Here is a 17,449-nt window from a genome sequence, read left to right on the forward strand (position 1 = left end):
TGCAACCGCTAAAAAGACTTCTAAATGAAAGAATTATTAATGCATGCAATAACACTATTCAAGAATTACTTAGTTACTATTCATACTTTGTTAATCGCTCATGGTTCCCACAACCCTAGTTGTGGATTTAGTTACCCATAGTAGCAAGAACACAATTCATATTTTTAGATGAAGAAATCATGAACTTGGGTAATGAGAAGAATAAACCTAGAAGCTCAACTTGAATTTCAAAGTCAAAATCTTCAAAACGAACTTAGGAAATCAAGAATTGCTAAAATGGCAAGTTAATCTCGAAAGCCAAAAACTAGAATAAAATTAATGAAGTCTAACCCCCAAAAATGAGGTTTACATACCATATATATAGAAAAACAAGTCCTAACTAAAAAGGAAACAAAATATGGAAATAAAGTTTCTAGACGCGGTTGTCATTGATCAGACTGACCTACGGACCGTGGACTGACCTACTGTCCGTAGGTCCCTTCCGTGATCTGGAACTTAGGACATTTTCCTAACTTCAAAATCATTAACTCTCAGAAGTATTTGACGGCTTAGCAGGACGGACCGTGACTCGATCCACGGTCCGTAAATTGCGCTCCGTGATGTCACACTTCATTTCTTCAAATCAGGTATTGAAACACCTCCTCTGAATCATTTGACAGACTTGCATTACGGTCCGTAGACCGAACTACGGTTCGTCAATCCTAGTCGTGGTTCTACACTTGGTCAAGAATTCCCTGATTTCCTCTCCAAGCTTTGCCCATCATCTACACCCTTCACCTACGGACCGTGAATGGACCTACGGTCCATAGATCACATCCGTAGGTGGGTTTTTCTGCATCTTTCCTTCAGCTATCTCCTAACTCCCCCGTCAAAAATTATTTCCTGCAAACAAGATAAAAACACATCAATACCACTACAAAATGGCCCTAGACACACACAACTCTTAAGTAAAATGTATTAAAAATACCGTAAACTCACGGTATATCACAGAACAATGATGACCTCAAAACCAGGTTTTTTGGAGTAGAACGTGGATTGGAGACTCTTCACGATGCTGCTGAAAAAGTTTTTCGCCTACGGAAGGATATTACCACTGATGTGGGTAAACTGCGCATTGCTATGACTGGAATTAAACAGGAAGGGATCTCCACAGTCAACAAATTTATCAGACAAGTTGACTCTCTCAAAAGTGGAGTCAGCTCCCCAAACAATGATCTTGTAGTTACAGTTTAGACCTCTTACTCCAGTCTCTCACAAAATGTGGAACTCTCTTACAATTCCTTTTGTGGGAAAGTCATCAACATCCTAAAGTACTTTTTGGGTGATCACTAACCTCTGAATTTTGAATGCTTATTTTAACTTCTCGTTTTGGACTTGTTTCAATGGGTGTTTGTCCCTAAAACTCTCTTTTGGACTATTTCTTGAGGACTATCTTACCTCTTGACTACTCTGCTTTAAGCTATTTTTACCTGTTTCTGTTTATAATATGTGCCTTGTTCTTTTTTATTATGTCAAAGGGGGAGAAAACTTGCCACAATTCATAAGACAGGAATCAATTCAACATATTCAGGAGGCTCTCAAGGTAGGAGGAGCCACATATACAGAGGGAGCTACACATACATCCATATCTCAGAGAAGTATTATTGTCTCTCTACACTCTATTTAAAATTCTGAATTAATTGTCATTATAAAAAATAGGGAGATTGTTAGCTCCTTAGTGTTAGTAAATTATGATAAATGACACTTAACAATTACTCACAATTCTTGCAGGCAAAGAAATCCAATAAGGAAAGGATCCAAGCAAACAATACCACCATGGAAAGAGATATATTTTGATCCTTACAAATACTACAGAAAGGAAAGGCATAATCAAATGGATTGAGAATCAATAACAGATGGCCTAAAACTGGCAGCAGCTCAATCAAGCTAATCTTGATTGATAGGACGAGATCAAGAAATCATAAATCAAGCCAAGAATAGAGCCAAGTCACCAAGATAAGGAAGGAAATTAGATCAAGCCAACAGTCAAGATAAATCTTCTAGCCAAGCATATAATCAAGCCATATCAGTCAAGAAAGATGAACTGAGATTTACCATGCACATATCTAACATGTACATGGATCAACATATCACCTCAATCAAGGGATTCCTCAAATCCCTGATTGAAACATAACACCCTTGGGTTTTCCTTACAAAAGCACAAGTCTATTCATATATATACCTCCCTCAGACTTAGGTGTGCAGGACGCAACTTCACTTGAGCTTATAGTGTAATCTTATTTTATCTTTCATAAAGCTTTATAATCACGTGAGTGAAACAATTGAAAAGAAAAGAGAAAGAAAGATTATGAGTGTAGGTTTACAAGTAGAGGAAGTGTCAAGGTAGAACATATGATTTGCATACACAGGATCAATTTACAAAACTCTTAACATCTGAAGTTCATTCCTAAGCTCTAAAGGAAACCCTTGAAACCCAAGGGGACTAGACATAGGCACCATATCGGTGTTCCAAACCAGTATAAAAACTATCTGTGTTTTACTTACTGCACATTATTATTACTGTTTATCTACTCTACTAACGTGCAGGTGAGTCGACTGGCCATTACAGGAAGTCGAATGAAGGAAATTTTAATTCACCCCCCCTCCTTATGGTAAAAGCGGAGAAAAGAAATTGGGGAGTGAAAAAGACAAAAAGTGGAAGATTTAACAAGGAGAATTTTTTCGCAATTCCCCATTTTACTCTTACAATTAATTATTTTAGAAATGGTAAACAAGTTTGTAAAGTTCCGAACAAGTTTCCTAAAGGATAAATTAGTAAAATCAATTTTCTTTAGTATGATTTTTTTTAAAAGAGAAAAGTCTAATATTTAATATGAGACGGTTCGTCATATTATTTATATTTGTATATTAATTATCCTTGCAACATGAACGGTCTAAGAGGAGAAAATATTCTAGGTCTTATAATTTAGAGGTGAAACTTAAAAGTTATATATTATTATCTTTCAACAACAAAAGATTGTATTGCAATTCAAATTCAAAATTTTATATTATAAATTAAATGGTATGTTATTACTACTAGTCATAGTAAATTTGAATAATTAAATAGAATGACCATTTAGTCAAATGTTCTAACAAAAAATAACCCAATTAACGGTTAATTACCAAGAATCTATACTTGATCATTAAGTAATCAATAGAAAGATCATTTGATCATTAACTAATTGTGTCTATGTCTACTCATATCTTCTCCGACACTTAGGTAAGTTCAAATAATAAAATTTGATATCGCCACACACATGAATTATTTTGAGAGAATAATGTATCTAAATGAATAGAAATATTGAGAGGAGGTCATGTAATCTAAATTTTAGGATTGTTTAGTGGAGATTTAAATTGAATGTCCATTGAAATTTGTCATTAAAACATTTTGAACCTCAAATTTAAAATTTGATCTGTCGCAAATGTGAATTAGTCATTTCTAGTGAATATACAATATATTAAAAGAATTGAAACATCTATTTAGGACTATTTAGAGAAGATTTGAGTGAATAATAAATCTAAAAGGATAATATTTTTCTCAAACAATATAATTAGCTTTAATTTCTTTCCAACATAATTTATAAATCAATCAAAATTGAACAACATTTCCTTAAAAAAGGAACATCAAAAGATAGAACTAACTGAAATAAAATAAAAATAGGATATAGCTAAGGAAATAACATAAATATTATAAAATCATTCAAAAGCCCAAACATTCTCTCTACGGACCTCCTTCTCTTCTGCTGGAGTATAATCATTCACGATACCAAATACTTCGCGTATTTCCTCTATTGGTTTCCCTTAGATCCTATCAGCAGATTCTTGGATCATTACCTCATTCAACTGCTTATCGTCAAGAAATTGAGCAGCCAAGAGAACATCAAATAATTATGGCTGGCTCATCTTTAAGAAATCCTGATCAAAATTCTTTAGCTGATCTTCGGTAACACCTTCCTCCGAATGTTTCTTCCAATATTTAACTATTTTGGTCATTGTTTTGTCATCAACATTAGACAAAGGGATGACATTAGAAGTACAATCCACATCTTGTACTATGTTCTTGATGACTTCTGACCTCACAGCTACAACCTCGTCGAGTTTGAATTCCTCACCATCGCTAGTCTTGAGAGTTATGAGCTTTTTTGAAGACATGAAAGAAAATGGGGAGAACTATGAATGAATTATTTCAATACATGAGGCTAGCTTGGTCTTTTATAGTGTATTAGGTTTTAATTACTTTCCACAGTTGTAATAGGAATATGGAAAGCAAAATATTACCTAGACCAAAACTTTTTTTTTTCTTTTTTTTGAAGTCTAATAAATTTGTTTGCAAAATGTACATAATATGGCTTAAAGCCTGTTTGTCATTGGTGTTGGGAGGTCAGAAACACTTTTGAAAAAAAACACTTTTATTAAAAAATTAAGTGTTTGACAAATAAGTAAAAGTGTTTTTAAATGTAAGCAGAAGCAGTTATTTTTTGTGGTTGGGAAGAAACTAAAAATTTCTTTTTTTTTTGATAAAGTAGAGGCAAAAACAAAATGTAACGACTGGGTTCCGTCGTTATAGAAAATCCAACGGGGAAAAAATTTCGATTGGAAAACTTTTTCATAGTAACTTGAAATTTCCCAACCTAGTCCAGATTTGGACGAAATTGGAGTCATTAAGGTGTAGGGAAATCTGGTAACAACCGGGTGACTTATTTATAATTTTGATTACATGAGTAGTTAGATAAGTCGTTAAGGAACCCGTACAACTTTACGAAATTGAATTAGGGTGAGTAGAACTCCCGAAATTGATCTTAGCGTGAACGGTATTTTCTAAGCATCGTTGGTTATTTTCCACCATTCATGAGGCTAAAGGTAAGCTTTTCACTCCCCGAATACATTTTTCGATCCATAAAACGTAATAGAATGGGTAATTATCGATGGGGAAGGGTTTTAATCTAGATTCTATGGTGGAAACAACCCTATTTTGGGTGCTTGGGATCATGGGTATGATCTAGGATTCATAGAATTGTTAGCAATTTGGGTAATTAGTGATTGTTTATTGATTCCTGTATTGTATTGATTGTTTGTAGACCAAGAACAAGTGGAACTAATCCGGAAAGGGAATGATCACGTTTCTTAGGGTTTCAAGCTTGTTTCGAGGTAGGTGATGGTTGTGATTCTATGATTGTGTGATGTATGTTTGTCTTGCTTTATTATGATACATGTACGTATGCGAATGTTGCATTATTGATCACACTTGTTGTAAATGAGGATGTATAATTGATGAATGCCATGAATTATGACTTGATTGTATGATTATGAGAATGTACTTGTGATTGTGATTGTGGCTTGTTGAATGGATCGGTTGCCACCTTCTGGCATAACTAACTTGGATCGGTTGCCATGTTTTGGCATAAATATGGGATCGGTTGCCACGTTCTGGCATAAACATTGGATCGGGTACCATGTTCCGGTATGCTAACTGTTTGGGTTTGGGTTCCATGAGATGACCAATGACTTGTCATAATTGTTTATCTTGAGAAATGCAAAGTTGTTCATTGTTTGTAAATGTTGATAATATTGTATATGTTCAATATATGCATGTGATTATATTGTTGTAATGGCTTATGTATGTTGCACTTAGTGGGATAGCCGCGTGATCGTACTAGTACACTGTGGTTGTGTACGGATACTGCACTTTCTCTTTCTTTGTTGACTATAGGGTATCTTCAAGTAGCTATTGGCAGACCTCGCTTAGAAGATCATTGATCGTTTGAATTCAAGGGTGAGCCAATTCTTCTGAGCTGCCATGGGTTCTCTTTCGTCTATGTCCACCATTCGGACTTAGACTTTCTAGTTAGTTATTAGTTTATTAGTTTGGGGTTGTATCCCTTCTTATTTAGACTTGTTGAACTTTAGATGTTTTGGTACATTGACTTTCATGTTCTAGGTGTTACTTCCGCATTTGTTTAGTTGATAGACTTTTGTTTGGAGTTTATGGGAACTCCCTATTTCTTTTCTTAGTATTTAACTTGCTTCCGTAACTTAATGATTAGTATGTGATTAGAGTTGGCTAATTAATTAGCAATAATGGTTCTCCCACCAGAGGGTTAGTGTGGGTGCCAATCACGATGATCTGGGTCGTGACACAAAAATTATGTTTCTCAAGACTAACATATCCTTTTCATATAGACATATTTACCACTATATTTCTTAATAATTAATTAACATTTTTCATAAGTTTGGTAAAATTTCATTTTTTATTTTTATATAATAAATTTATAATTTATTTTACATTTATAAAACATATAATTTTTTTATGTCTACAATTTAGGACTATTTAGAGGAGATTTGAGCTAGTCGATATTGAAAAAAAATTCAACTCGTGAGGAAGATGCATTGTAATGCATAAATATTAAAATAATTGTGTTTGTGATTTAGTTATTATCATACATATATACAATCTTACACTATTTATAAAATTTTGATACATTACATATACATAGAGTCATTTAATTAATAATAATTTTGGTAAATGATACATTTACTTGAGAAGCCGTAGTAAATATTGCCCTAAAATTTGGAATATTACAAGTATTTTTTCATAGCCATTGTAATAATTGATTTCTTCTATTGTAATATGTTAAGCTCATCCATTATTACCCTGCAAGATGCACTAGGTTTTTTATTCTCCCCAGTCTCCATCTACTTCCACCTCGACTCTCGAAAATCAATCTATTGAGAGTTCTCCCAACGAGCAGAAGATAAATTGGGAATGTTCCTGATCTGCGAACAGAATCGAAGGAGGTTACCGCAACAACAAACCAACATGCTATATATTGTGCAAAAGGAAAGATGGTACATATGCACGTTCCTCCAATTTTATTTTTTTTATTTTTTTCACCTAGTGTTCAATATCCGCATTAAAGTTCAGTTAATTTGAATTTACGCCAAGTAGGACCTCACTCGAACGGTAGCGCTTCCTACTAAGAATTTTTTTATATGTTCTTCCAAACTATCTAACTTCTTACCCAAATCAAGTTGAAGAATTTTTTTAGGCTCTAGCACCAATTAACATTATTAATAAATTTCTAAAAGTGACATGTAAACCAATATAACATTGTATTAAAAAAGAAACTCCATAACGTTTCTCTTTTGTCTTTTAAGTTTTAAACTTTAGTAGTCTTTTAAAGGATTCCCTAATAATTAGATCATTTTTGTTGTTTTATGAGTAACTTCAAAGAAAAGCTATGTTAAGAGATTTTTCAGTACTTAAATTGTGGCGATTAATTAAGAAAGTATATCAAGTCTATTGGATATGCTTTGAATAAGAGATGTTAATTTGTTTTGTTGAGAATATTATTAAAAGAAGATTTGAATGATTATAATGCCTAAGAGGTTTGAAGTGTTTAATTTATAGAGCAGTATGTTTTCACCATCCTAGTTGAAGTAGAAAGTCAAAGGAAATTTTTTAAAAAGAACACGAGAATTAAACTCGATTTTTCATAAACCATGTCAGATTAGGAAATTATATCATACAATAATGAAAGCTCAAGTTAATTTGAAAACTATTCATAAACCGTATGTGAACTGTATAAGATTAGAAAAAAGGAAGTTTTTATTTTTCTTCTTTAGAACTAATTGATGAAAAGTTTAAAGGAAAATTATAGTAACAAAAGTTGACAAACCACCAATTTAATTTATGAACTAAAAAATTAAATTGTAGAGATTATGTTAAAGGTTGATGAAGAACAGGAAGAGTCCATGTTAAAGGATTCAAAATCTTATTTTTTATATATACACACCCCTTTTTTTTTCCCTTTCAGATAATGCCACATACACAAATTTCCCTATATTTTAATTAATAATACATATATGTGTTTATACTCTATTATTTTATTTTATTTTATTTTATAATTGGTATTATGATAGATTATTTCTATCTTGTTTGAGTATCTCAGTATTTATTTCTTAATTATTTTTAAAAAAATCCCTCGAAAGCATTTTTTTTTTGCAATTTGAATCTTGAATCAGTATTCAATTTCATTTTCTTGTAACAGTGAGAGAGGAAGAGCTATTAATTTAGTGGTTAGATAAACTTTTAGCTAATAGATATTTTATTAATTTTTCTAGCATAATCAATAATTTGTTTGCTTATAAGTTCAATAGTTGAGCTCTATATATTTTATATAGATCACTAAGTTGTTTGTATAAATAACTTTAATTTCTTTCCAACATAATTTATAAATTTATAAATTAATCAAATTCAAAGAACAATTCTATAAAAATGAACAACAGAATATAGAACTAAATAAAATAAAATAGGATATAGCTAACTAGACCGTTTTAATTCTAAAATAAAAATAGAAAATAAAATAAAAATAACCATAATGCTATAAAATCATTCAAAAGCCCAAGCATTCTCTTTACGGATTTCCTCTTCTTCCTCTGGAGTAAAATCATTCTTGCTATCAAATTCTTTACGTATTTCTTCTAGTGTTTTTCATTTAATCCTATCAACAACTTCTTGACACATCATATCCAATATCTCCTTATCGTTAAGAAAATTAGCAGCTAAGATAAGAGCATGCAAAATCGAGTGGTGCACCTTCACAAAAGCCTTCTCAAACTCCAGCAACATGTCTTTGGAGACGTCTTCCTCTGAATGTTTCTTCCAGTATTCGATCACTTTGGTCATTGTTTTGCTATCGACATTAGGCAGGGGAATGACGTTTGAAACACAATCGTCTTCAACCATATTCTTGATAGTTTGTGACCTCACGGCTATCGCCTCGTCGAGTACAAATTCCTTACCATCGCAAGTCTTTAGAGTTAAGAACTTTGTTGACATGATGGTAAAAATATATTTGAATAAGAGATGTTAATTTGTTTTTGTTGAGAATATTATTGAAAGGAGATTTGAATGATTATAATGTATAAGAAGTTTGAAGCTCTTAATTTATAGAGCATTAGGTTTTCACCATCCTAGTTGAAATAGGAAGTCAAAAACAGAAAAAAAGGTTCGATAGGAAAATCTGTTTTTGCATAAACAATGTCAGATTAGGAAATTGTAAAAATTCTACTTGAATGTATGTTACCGCATAAAATTAGGAAAAGGAAGCCTTTTTTATTCTTCCAAATCTCAAATAGGAGAAAAATTATTTAGTAATCATTATGTAAGGAGCCTTTTTCTTCTACCACACATGTTTTTTTTCCAAAAAGAGTTGTGTATGTCTCATGATATTTTTGTAGTGGCTGTGTAAACTTTTAGCTAAAATTGCTTATACTCCATATTATAAATAATAGTAATAATAATAAATTTAAAAAATCTATCAAGTTTTAAGGGTAAAAATAGGCCAAAAAAAAGTGTATTGAGGGATATTTTTAGTCAAATAAATGAATGAGGGGGGTATATTTAAACATTTTTAAATAGTCCAAGTTTATTTTTGGCGCTTTTCCATATACTTTATTAATTTGACAAAAATATGTTGAGTGCTACTCCGTCTGTCAACTTTTAATTGTCGTGTTGCGCTTTTCGAAAGTTAATTTGACTAATTTTCAAAGTGAAATAAGATTACGTTAATTTGATATTTTAAACAAAAAATTTAAATATTCAAAAACTATACGAAAAAGTATTATAAATTCCAATTTTTTGCATATCACTAATATAAGTAACAATTTTGATAGTAGGAAGAGAGATAGCAAGACAAATGAATTGTGTATTGAGAAACGAAAATATCAAACAAAATCAAGGGAAAAGGTACAAGTACCCCCTAGACTATTACCAAAATCCAGAGACATACTTTAACTAAACTAAGGTCCTATTACCCCTCACCCCCCACCCCCACCCCCACTGAACCCATTTTTTTTTGTAATTTTGTACACCTTTTTGGCTTACGTGGCATCCAAATATCTCCCACGCGCTTGAACTGCGTGGAGTCACGAAGTGTGCCATATAAGCCAAAAGGTGTACAAAATTATATACAAAATGAGTTCAGGGGCGTAATAGGACCTTAGTTTAGTTAAGGTGTATCTCTGAGATTTCGGTCATAGTCTAGGGGGGTACATATGTCTTATCCCACAAAATCAAAATCTGCAACTCTAGAAAAATCTGCTTTCAAAGTAATTGATGAAAAAATGGAAATCAAAATCAAGATGAAGCAAATAGAATAGAAAGAATAAAGAAGTTTGTAAAGTTCCGAACAAGTTTCTTAAAGGATAAATTAGTAAACTCAATTTTCTTAATTATGATTTTTTTAAAAGGCTTGTAAAGAGAAAAATCTAAAAGAATAGAAATACTGAGAGGAGATCATGTAATCTAAATTTTAGGATTGTTTAGTGGAGATTTAAATTGGGTATCCATTGAAATCTGTCATTAAAATATTTTGAACCTCAAATTTAAAACTTGATTTGCCGTAAATGTGAATTAGTCATTTCTAATGAATATACAATATATAAAAGAATTGAAACATCAAAAGTTGCTCATATATATAATTTAACAATATTATTTTACGTATTATTTTGCTGAATTAGAAAAAAGTTAACAATAATATTTTTACAAGATTAGAAAAGAATAATAATTGAATATTTTAGCCTTCCAAAAAAAAGTATAACTGATTGAAATTTAAACATTTTAATTTAATAAAAATAAACATTTGATTAATTTTTCTTATTATAGATATTTAAAATAATTTCTCTCTATAAAATAATTTTAATGTTAGAAGTACATTAATAGTTGTCCTTTCCTGTAAGTTGACTCTAAAAACACTTTTTTAAAAGATTAGTTAAACGTAATTTGCTTATGAAAAGCACTTTTCAAATGAATTAGCCAAACACCAATTGTTTTTTTTTCATAGTCACTTCTCTGAAAAGCCATTTCAAAAAAGCGCTTTTAGAAAAAATGTGTTTTTAGGATCGATGCCAAACAGACTCTTAGATAATCAGGATAATGGTATAATTGAAAGTTACAAGAAAAGTTCAAAACTCACTATTTCTTTGATCATCTACTAGAAGATCAGTCATTTCTGATAGTTGTTAAATTCGTTCTGTTTAACTACATTTCTAACAAAAGTAATCGAAAAACTAAAAATTAATTAATCCAGTATTCCCCTAGGCCCTTGGTTCCATATAGTTGTCCACATTATTAAAAATAATTATCCTAAATTATTTATTAAGATAAATTGATTACATTTCCCCTACTTTACTCAGACAATTAATTCTTTTTGAAAGGGTAAGTCAGTTTGTAAAATTTCAAGCAAGTTTCTTGAAGGGTAAATTAATAAAACTAACTTTACTATTTATGATTTTTTCTTAAAAGACATGTAAAGAGAAAAGTCTAACATTTAATATAAGACGGAGGAAGTAACGTTTGTCATATTATTTTGTATGTATGTTAATTGTCCTCCAAACATGAACAATATAAGTGGAGAGACTATTCTAAATCTTATAATTTAGAGGTGAAACTTAAAAGTAATATTATTATCTTTCAACAAAAAAATTGTATTGCAACTCAAATTTAAACATTTTATATTTTAATTTAAATGATATGTTATTACTAGTCATAGTAAATTGGAATAATTAAATAGAAAGACCATTTGGTCAAATGTTCTAATTAAAAAAAACCCAATTAACAGTTAATTACCTAGAATCTCTATTTGGTCCGTCAGTAATCAATAAAACAACCATTTGATCATTAACTAATTATGTTAATGTCTATTCAGATCTTCTATGGGCACTTGGGTAAGTTCACATAATAAAATTTGACATCGCCCCAATTTGAACAATTTCGAGTGAATAATGTATCTAAAAGAATAGAAATATCGAGAGGAGATCATGTAATTTAAATTTTAGGATTGTTTAGTAGAGATTTATATTGGATGTCCATTGAAATCTGTTATTAAAATATTTCGAACCTCAAATTTAAAATTTGATCTGTTGCAAATGTGAGTTGGTCATTTCTAGTGAATATACAATATATTAAAAGAATTAAAACATCTAAAGTTGCTCCTATATATAATTTAGGACTATTTAGAGGAGATTTGAGTGAATAATGTATCTAAAAGGATAATATTTTTTTTCAAATAATATAACTAGCTTTAATTTCTTTCCAACATAATTTATAAATCAATAAAAATCGAACAACATTTCTTCAAAAGGGAACATCATAAGATAGAACTAACATAAATAAAATAAAAATAAATATAGGATATAGCTAAATAAATAACAGAAATATTATAAAATCATTCAAAAGCCCAAGCATACTCTCTACGGAACTCCTCCTCTTCCTCTGGAGTATAATCATTCACGATGCCATATACTTCTCGTATTTCCTCTAGTGTTTTCCCTGTGATTCTATGAACAAATTCTTGAATTATTACCTTCTTCAACTGCTTATCATCAAGATATCTAGCAGCCAAGACAACACCCAATAATTCTGAGTGGCTCATCTTCAAGAAATCCTTATCAAAATTCTTTAATTGATCTTTCGTAACACCTTCCTCCCAATGCTTCTTCCAATATTTAACCATTGTCGTCATTGTGTTGCCATCAATATTAAACAAGGGGATGACATTAGAAGTACAATCCACGTCTTGTACTATATTCTTGATGACTTCTGACCTCACAACTATAGCCTCATCGAGTTTGAATTCCTCACAATCGCTAGTCTTGAGAGTTATGAGTTTTTCTGAAGACATGACAAATAAAATGAAATGAGCTATGAATGAATGATTTCAATACATGAAACTCGCTTGGTCTTTTATAGTGTATTAGGTTTTAATTACTTTCCAAAGTGTAACGGCCCGAACTGTCGTTATTTAGAAAAAGAAAAATTTGGAAAATAAAATTCTAGGCCATTGTCCTGCCAAAGCAGGCATGTTGCCGCTGGGGCGGCGGCGCCAGGGCAGGATAGGCGAGGCAGAACGTAAATTATGAGAATAACTATTTTCTTCATCTTCCTAAAATACCTAAATAAGTCGTAAAACACCCTAGAAACTTTAGAAAAGCTTATCTAAGCTTGGGAAGAAGGGAGAGAGATTTCTAGCGTGAAGATGTCGATGGATTGCGAATTTCCGGTCAAGATCATCGTCACGAATTCCAGAAACAAGAATCAAAGACCAAAACTTCGTGCTGTGGCTTGGCGCCCAGGTAGGCTAGGTTTAATGAATTGAGTAGTTTAAATCTATGCTCATTGCGTAATATATGTGAATCGATGGTAGGATTTATTCGTAGGACTTTGTGCACTGAATGATTATTGATTTAAACTTTAGAAAGAAGCCTTAAACGATGAATTAGGGTTGAGTATGGTCGAATTAGGGTTGCATAAGGTGTGTTGATGAATAATCTGTTGTGAAGGGGGGTGATTCCATGATTTAGTGATGTATGTTGTTCTTTTCATTATGATACGTGTGGGTATACGAATGTCGCATTGTTGATCACACTTGCTGTAAATAAGGATATGTGAATGACGAATATCATGGGTCATGAATTATTTTATATGATTATGAGGATATACTAGTGATTGTGATTATGATATGTTGAATGGATCGGTTGCCACGTTCCGGCATAACTAACTTGGATCGGTTGCCACGTTCTAGCATAACTATGGGATTGGTTGCCACATTCCCGCATAATTATGGGATCGGGTACCACGTTCCGGTATGCTAACTGTTTGGGTTTGGGTTCTATGAGAGGACCAATGATTTGCTTAATTGTGTAGGGCGAGGAATGTGAAAATTTATTGTTATTCCTCATGCGATAATTGATAATGTATATGTTTCATATATGTATGTGATTATATTGTTGTATTGGCTTATATATGTTGCACTTAGAGGTATAGGTATGACAACTTATATTGATGGTTCTTCATGATGAGCGATCCTGTTGGGGATAGTGGAAGGATAAAGTGTTCAGGGGCAAGTAATGGATAGCAAGGGTTGTTCGGGTGTCGTAATGGTGAGAAATAGAGGTAGTGTATGTGATGAAATATGCTTAGGTGGATTTCCCCTTGGGGGAAAGAGATTGGGTTTAGTGGTAAGGAAGTTGATGTAGTGAACTAGGTGACCATGGTTGAGCAGTGTGATGAGGAAGTAAGGGTGCAAAGTGAGTGGTTAGTTGGAATGCTTGTGGGTGATATTCGGGGACATCCGATAAAATTAGAACGGTTAGGCTATGATCAAGAACCTAGTGTAAATTAGAGGTATCTTAAGAGAGGGTAAAGGTGGAGAAGCTAGTGGTTTATGTTATGATCTTACTAGTTTGTTTTTTATGTTATGTGGTAGGCGTCGGGTTAACTGATGATCCCTACCAGTACGTGTGTTTTGTACTGATGCTACTCTTGCTATGTCTTTTGACATAGTCTGGATGCAGGCTGGTGATGTTTCATTAGGTGAAGACGCGGAAATTCTCCAGCAGCTTCTATTCTTCCTTCCGCATGGTGGGAGCTGTGTCTTTTGTTTATCTTGTCCAGATGTACTCTTAGTAGCTCTTGTACCTATTTAGACTAGATTCTTGGGAATTGTTAAATTACTTTACAAAGTTTTAACCAAAAGTGTGTCTAAGGATATATCATATTATTATATTTATCTCTGTTTTCTTTTAACTTTCCGCATGTTTAACTATTGGGATATGAGGGTTCTCCTACTTAGGTGTTAGAGTGGATGCCCGCACGGCCCGGTGGGTTGGATCGTGACACAAAGTTGTGGTAGGAATATGGAAAGCAAAAATATCACATAGACCTAAACTTATTATTTTTCCTTTTTTGAAGTTTAATTAATTTGCTTTGCAAAATCTAGATTATTCTGATAATGATATAATTAAAAGTGACAAGAAAAGTTCTAAACTCATTGTTTCTTTAATCATTTACTTGAAGACCAGTCATTTCTGATAGTTGTTAAAATCACTCTGTTTGACTACATTTTTTATACAAGTAATCGAAAAACTAAAACAATAGAATGACTATTTGATCATTTACTGATTATGTCTATGTCTACTCAGATCTTCTTCCAGCAATTGGTTAAGTTTAAAGAAATAAAATTTGACATCATTGCAACTATAAATTATTTTGAGTGAATAATATATCTAAAGAATAGAAATATTGAGAGGAGCTAATGATATCTATATTTTAGGATAGTTTAGTGGAGATTTGAGTCAGATGTCCATTGAAATCATTCATTAAAATATTTTGAATCTCAAAATTTTAAATTTGATCTACCGCAAATGTAAATTGATCATTTCTAGTGAATATGTAATATATTAAAAGAATCGAAACATTGAGATTTGTTCATATATATAATTTAGGACTATTTAGAGGATATTTGAGCTAGTCGGTATTGAAAAAAAATTCAACTCGTGAGGAAGATGTGTTGTAATTTATAAATATTACATAAATATGTTTGTGATTATTTATACATATCTAATTTATACTTATACATCATACATATATACAATCTTAAACTATTTATAAAATATCGATACATTACATATAAATATAGTCATTTAATTAATAAGAATTTTGTCAATGATACATTTACTTGAGAAGGCGTAGTAAATTTTGCCCTAAAATTTTGAATATTACTGATATTTTTTTCATACAATTGTAATAATTGATTTCTGCTATTGTAATATTTTAAGCTCTTCCACTATTACCTTGCAAGATGCACTATATATTGTGCAAAATGAAAGATGATACATATATACGTTCCTCCAATCATTTTTTTTAGTTTCTTCACTCAGTATTTATTATCCGCATTAAAGTTTAATTAATTTGAATTTGCACCAAGTAGGACCTCACTCGGACTATAGCGCTTCCTACTAAGAATTTTTCTATACAGACAGTTTTTTTAAGCTCTAGCACCAATTAACATTATTAATAAATTTTTAAAAGTGACATGTAGATCAACATAACATTGTATTAAAAAAGAAACTCCATTATGTTTCTCTCTTGTTTTTTAAGTTTTAAACTTTAATAATCTTTTAAAGAATTTTTTAATATTTAAAACATTTTTGTTGTTTTATGAGTAACTTTTAAAAAAAACTGTGTGAAGAGATTTTTCAGTATTTAAATTGTGGTAATTAATTGACAAAATATATCAAGTCCATTGAATATTCAGGAGGAGTTGACCAAAACAAGCTATTTTTTTATTCAATTCACCAAAGTAATATGAAACTTTAAAATTTTACAAAACTAGTATAAACGTTGTTGGTAGTAACGTATTAGGCTTTATTTCATTTTAAAAAATAAACGGACCAAAAATATTTTGTAGACGGCGTTAAAGAAGATTTACATTACTAGCAGTAACGTTTTAGGTTTAAAATGTTACCATCAGTAACGAATCTCTGCAAATCTGCCACTTTCGAATCTTTCTACCAAAATTCGTTATTACGAAGCACGTTTTAATGGTAAAACGTTACTCCTGGTAACGATTCTGTCCAATCAAATCACGTCTCCCAACTTAGAATCTTTGTACAAAATCTGACGTTAAAGTCGTTACTATGAGTCACGTTTTAAGACTAAAACGTTACTATGAGTAACGATTCTATCGAATCATGTCACGGGGCTCTAGAGATGTCTTATTGATTTGATCTGCCAATAAAACGTTACTATATGTTACGTTTTAACTTTAAAACGTGACTAACAGGAACAGCAAACTGTTAAAGTGTTCCTTTTACAATTTGACCACGGATCATTATAAGAAATGGTGGTGTAGAATGTTTATCACATTCCAATAATTTTCTACAAAGCTTCTGTTTTTGTGCCCCATTGTTGAATCAATACTCACAAAATTTTAATAGGTAAGTCTTGTCAATATGTTGTAATGTATTTATAAAAGCATATTTTTAATAACTATAATGCATCTTATTTTTGTGTGTAGGATTTTTGATGGCTGATTTTGAAGATAACGTGATGATTGCTTTGTATTGGGGTGGTGAAATAATCACTGAAATGAATAAATTTCGATATAGCGAATGTGCAAGAATGATTGTAAGCATGTCTATTTCGACCAACTACGTTGAATTAATTAAATTGTTGCATGAGAAAATGGGGACTGATGGTGAAAATATTCAATTGGATATTTCTGGAAAATATCCATGCTCATTTCAAGGTAACATTACAAGATTTATTGAGTTCAAAATTGAGAATGACCAATCTTTGCTACAATTTTTTGCCATTCCTCAGAAATTTTTGAACAAGATTGATATAAATCTTTTGGAGATGTATTTGCCACAATCAGTCAGCCTCATTATGCATACAGTGCAACACATGGTATCCATCAATCATTTGGTGTAGGCCTTAACGAATCGATCATTTGTTGAATGCTCGAGTAGTCAAAGACATATTGAGAGTAGCCACAATTAATATGAAACCAGGTAGAGTAATCTTTTCATATAAAAAATACTAATTCTATTTAGTAGCATGAATAAT

General features: G+C 31.5%; 2 protein-coding genes and 1 pseudogene across 2 annotated transcripts in view; 1 reads left to right on the top strand and 2 right to left on the bottom strand.

Moving 5' to 3' along the window:
- Nucleotides 1-8,428: 8,428 nt before the first annotated feature.
- LOC102598931 (SKP1-like protein 1A) lies at nucleotides 8,429-8,891 on the bottom strand (annotated as a pseudogene).
- Nucleotides 8,892-12,266: 3,375 nt separating this feature from the next.
- LOC107060214 (SKP1-like protein 1B) lies at nucleotides 12,267-12,722 on the bottom strand. The gene has a single exon (XM_015307809.1). The coding sequence runs from the start codon at nucleotides 12,720-12,722 to the stop codon at nucleotides 12,267-12,269; it is 456 nt and encodes a 151-aa protein (XP_015163295.1).
- A 354-nt stretch (nucleotides 12,723-13,076) lies between these two features.
- The window catches only part of LOC107060215 (uncharacterized), a 6,200-nt gene continuing 1,827 nt past the window's right edge, over nucleotides 13,077-17,449 (top strand). Inside the window, exons 1-2 of the mRNA XM_015307810.1 lie at nucleotides 13,077-13,173; nucleotides 16,899-17,129. Coding sequence (XP_015163296.1) covers nucleotides 13,077-13,173; nucleotides 16,899-17,129 — 328 coding nt within the window. The remainder of the gene's footprint in view (nucleotides 13,174-16,898; nucleotides 17,130-17,449) is intronic.

Source organism: Solanum tuberosum, unplaced genomic scaffold, assembly GCF_000226075.1.
Source record: "Solanum tuberosum cultivar DM 1-3 516 R44 unplaced genomic scaffold, SolTub_3.0 scf00065, whole genome shotgun sequence".
NCBI lineage: Eukaryota > Viridiplantae > Streptophyta > Magnoliopsida > Solanales > Solanaceae > Solanum > Solanum tuberosum.

Coding starts and splice junctions, on each gene's coding strand:
- LOC107060214 (XM_015307809.1), bottom strand. CDS start 12,722: ATGTCTTCAGAAAAACTCATAACTCTCAAGACTAGCGATTGTGAGGAA.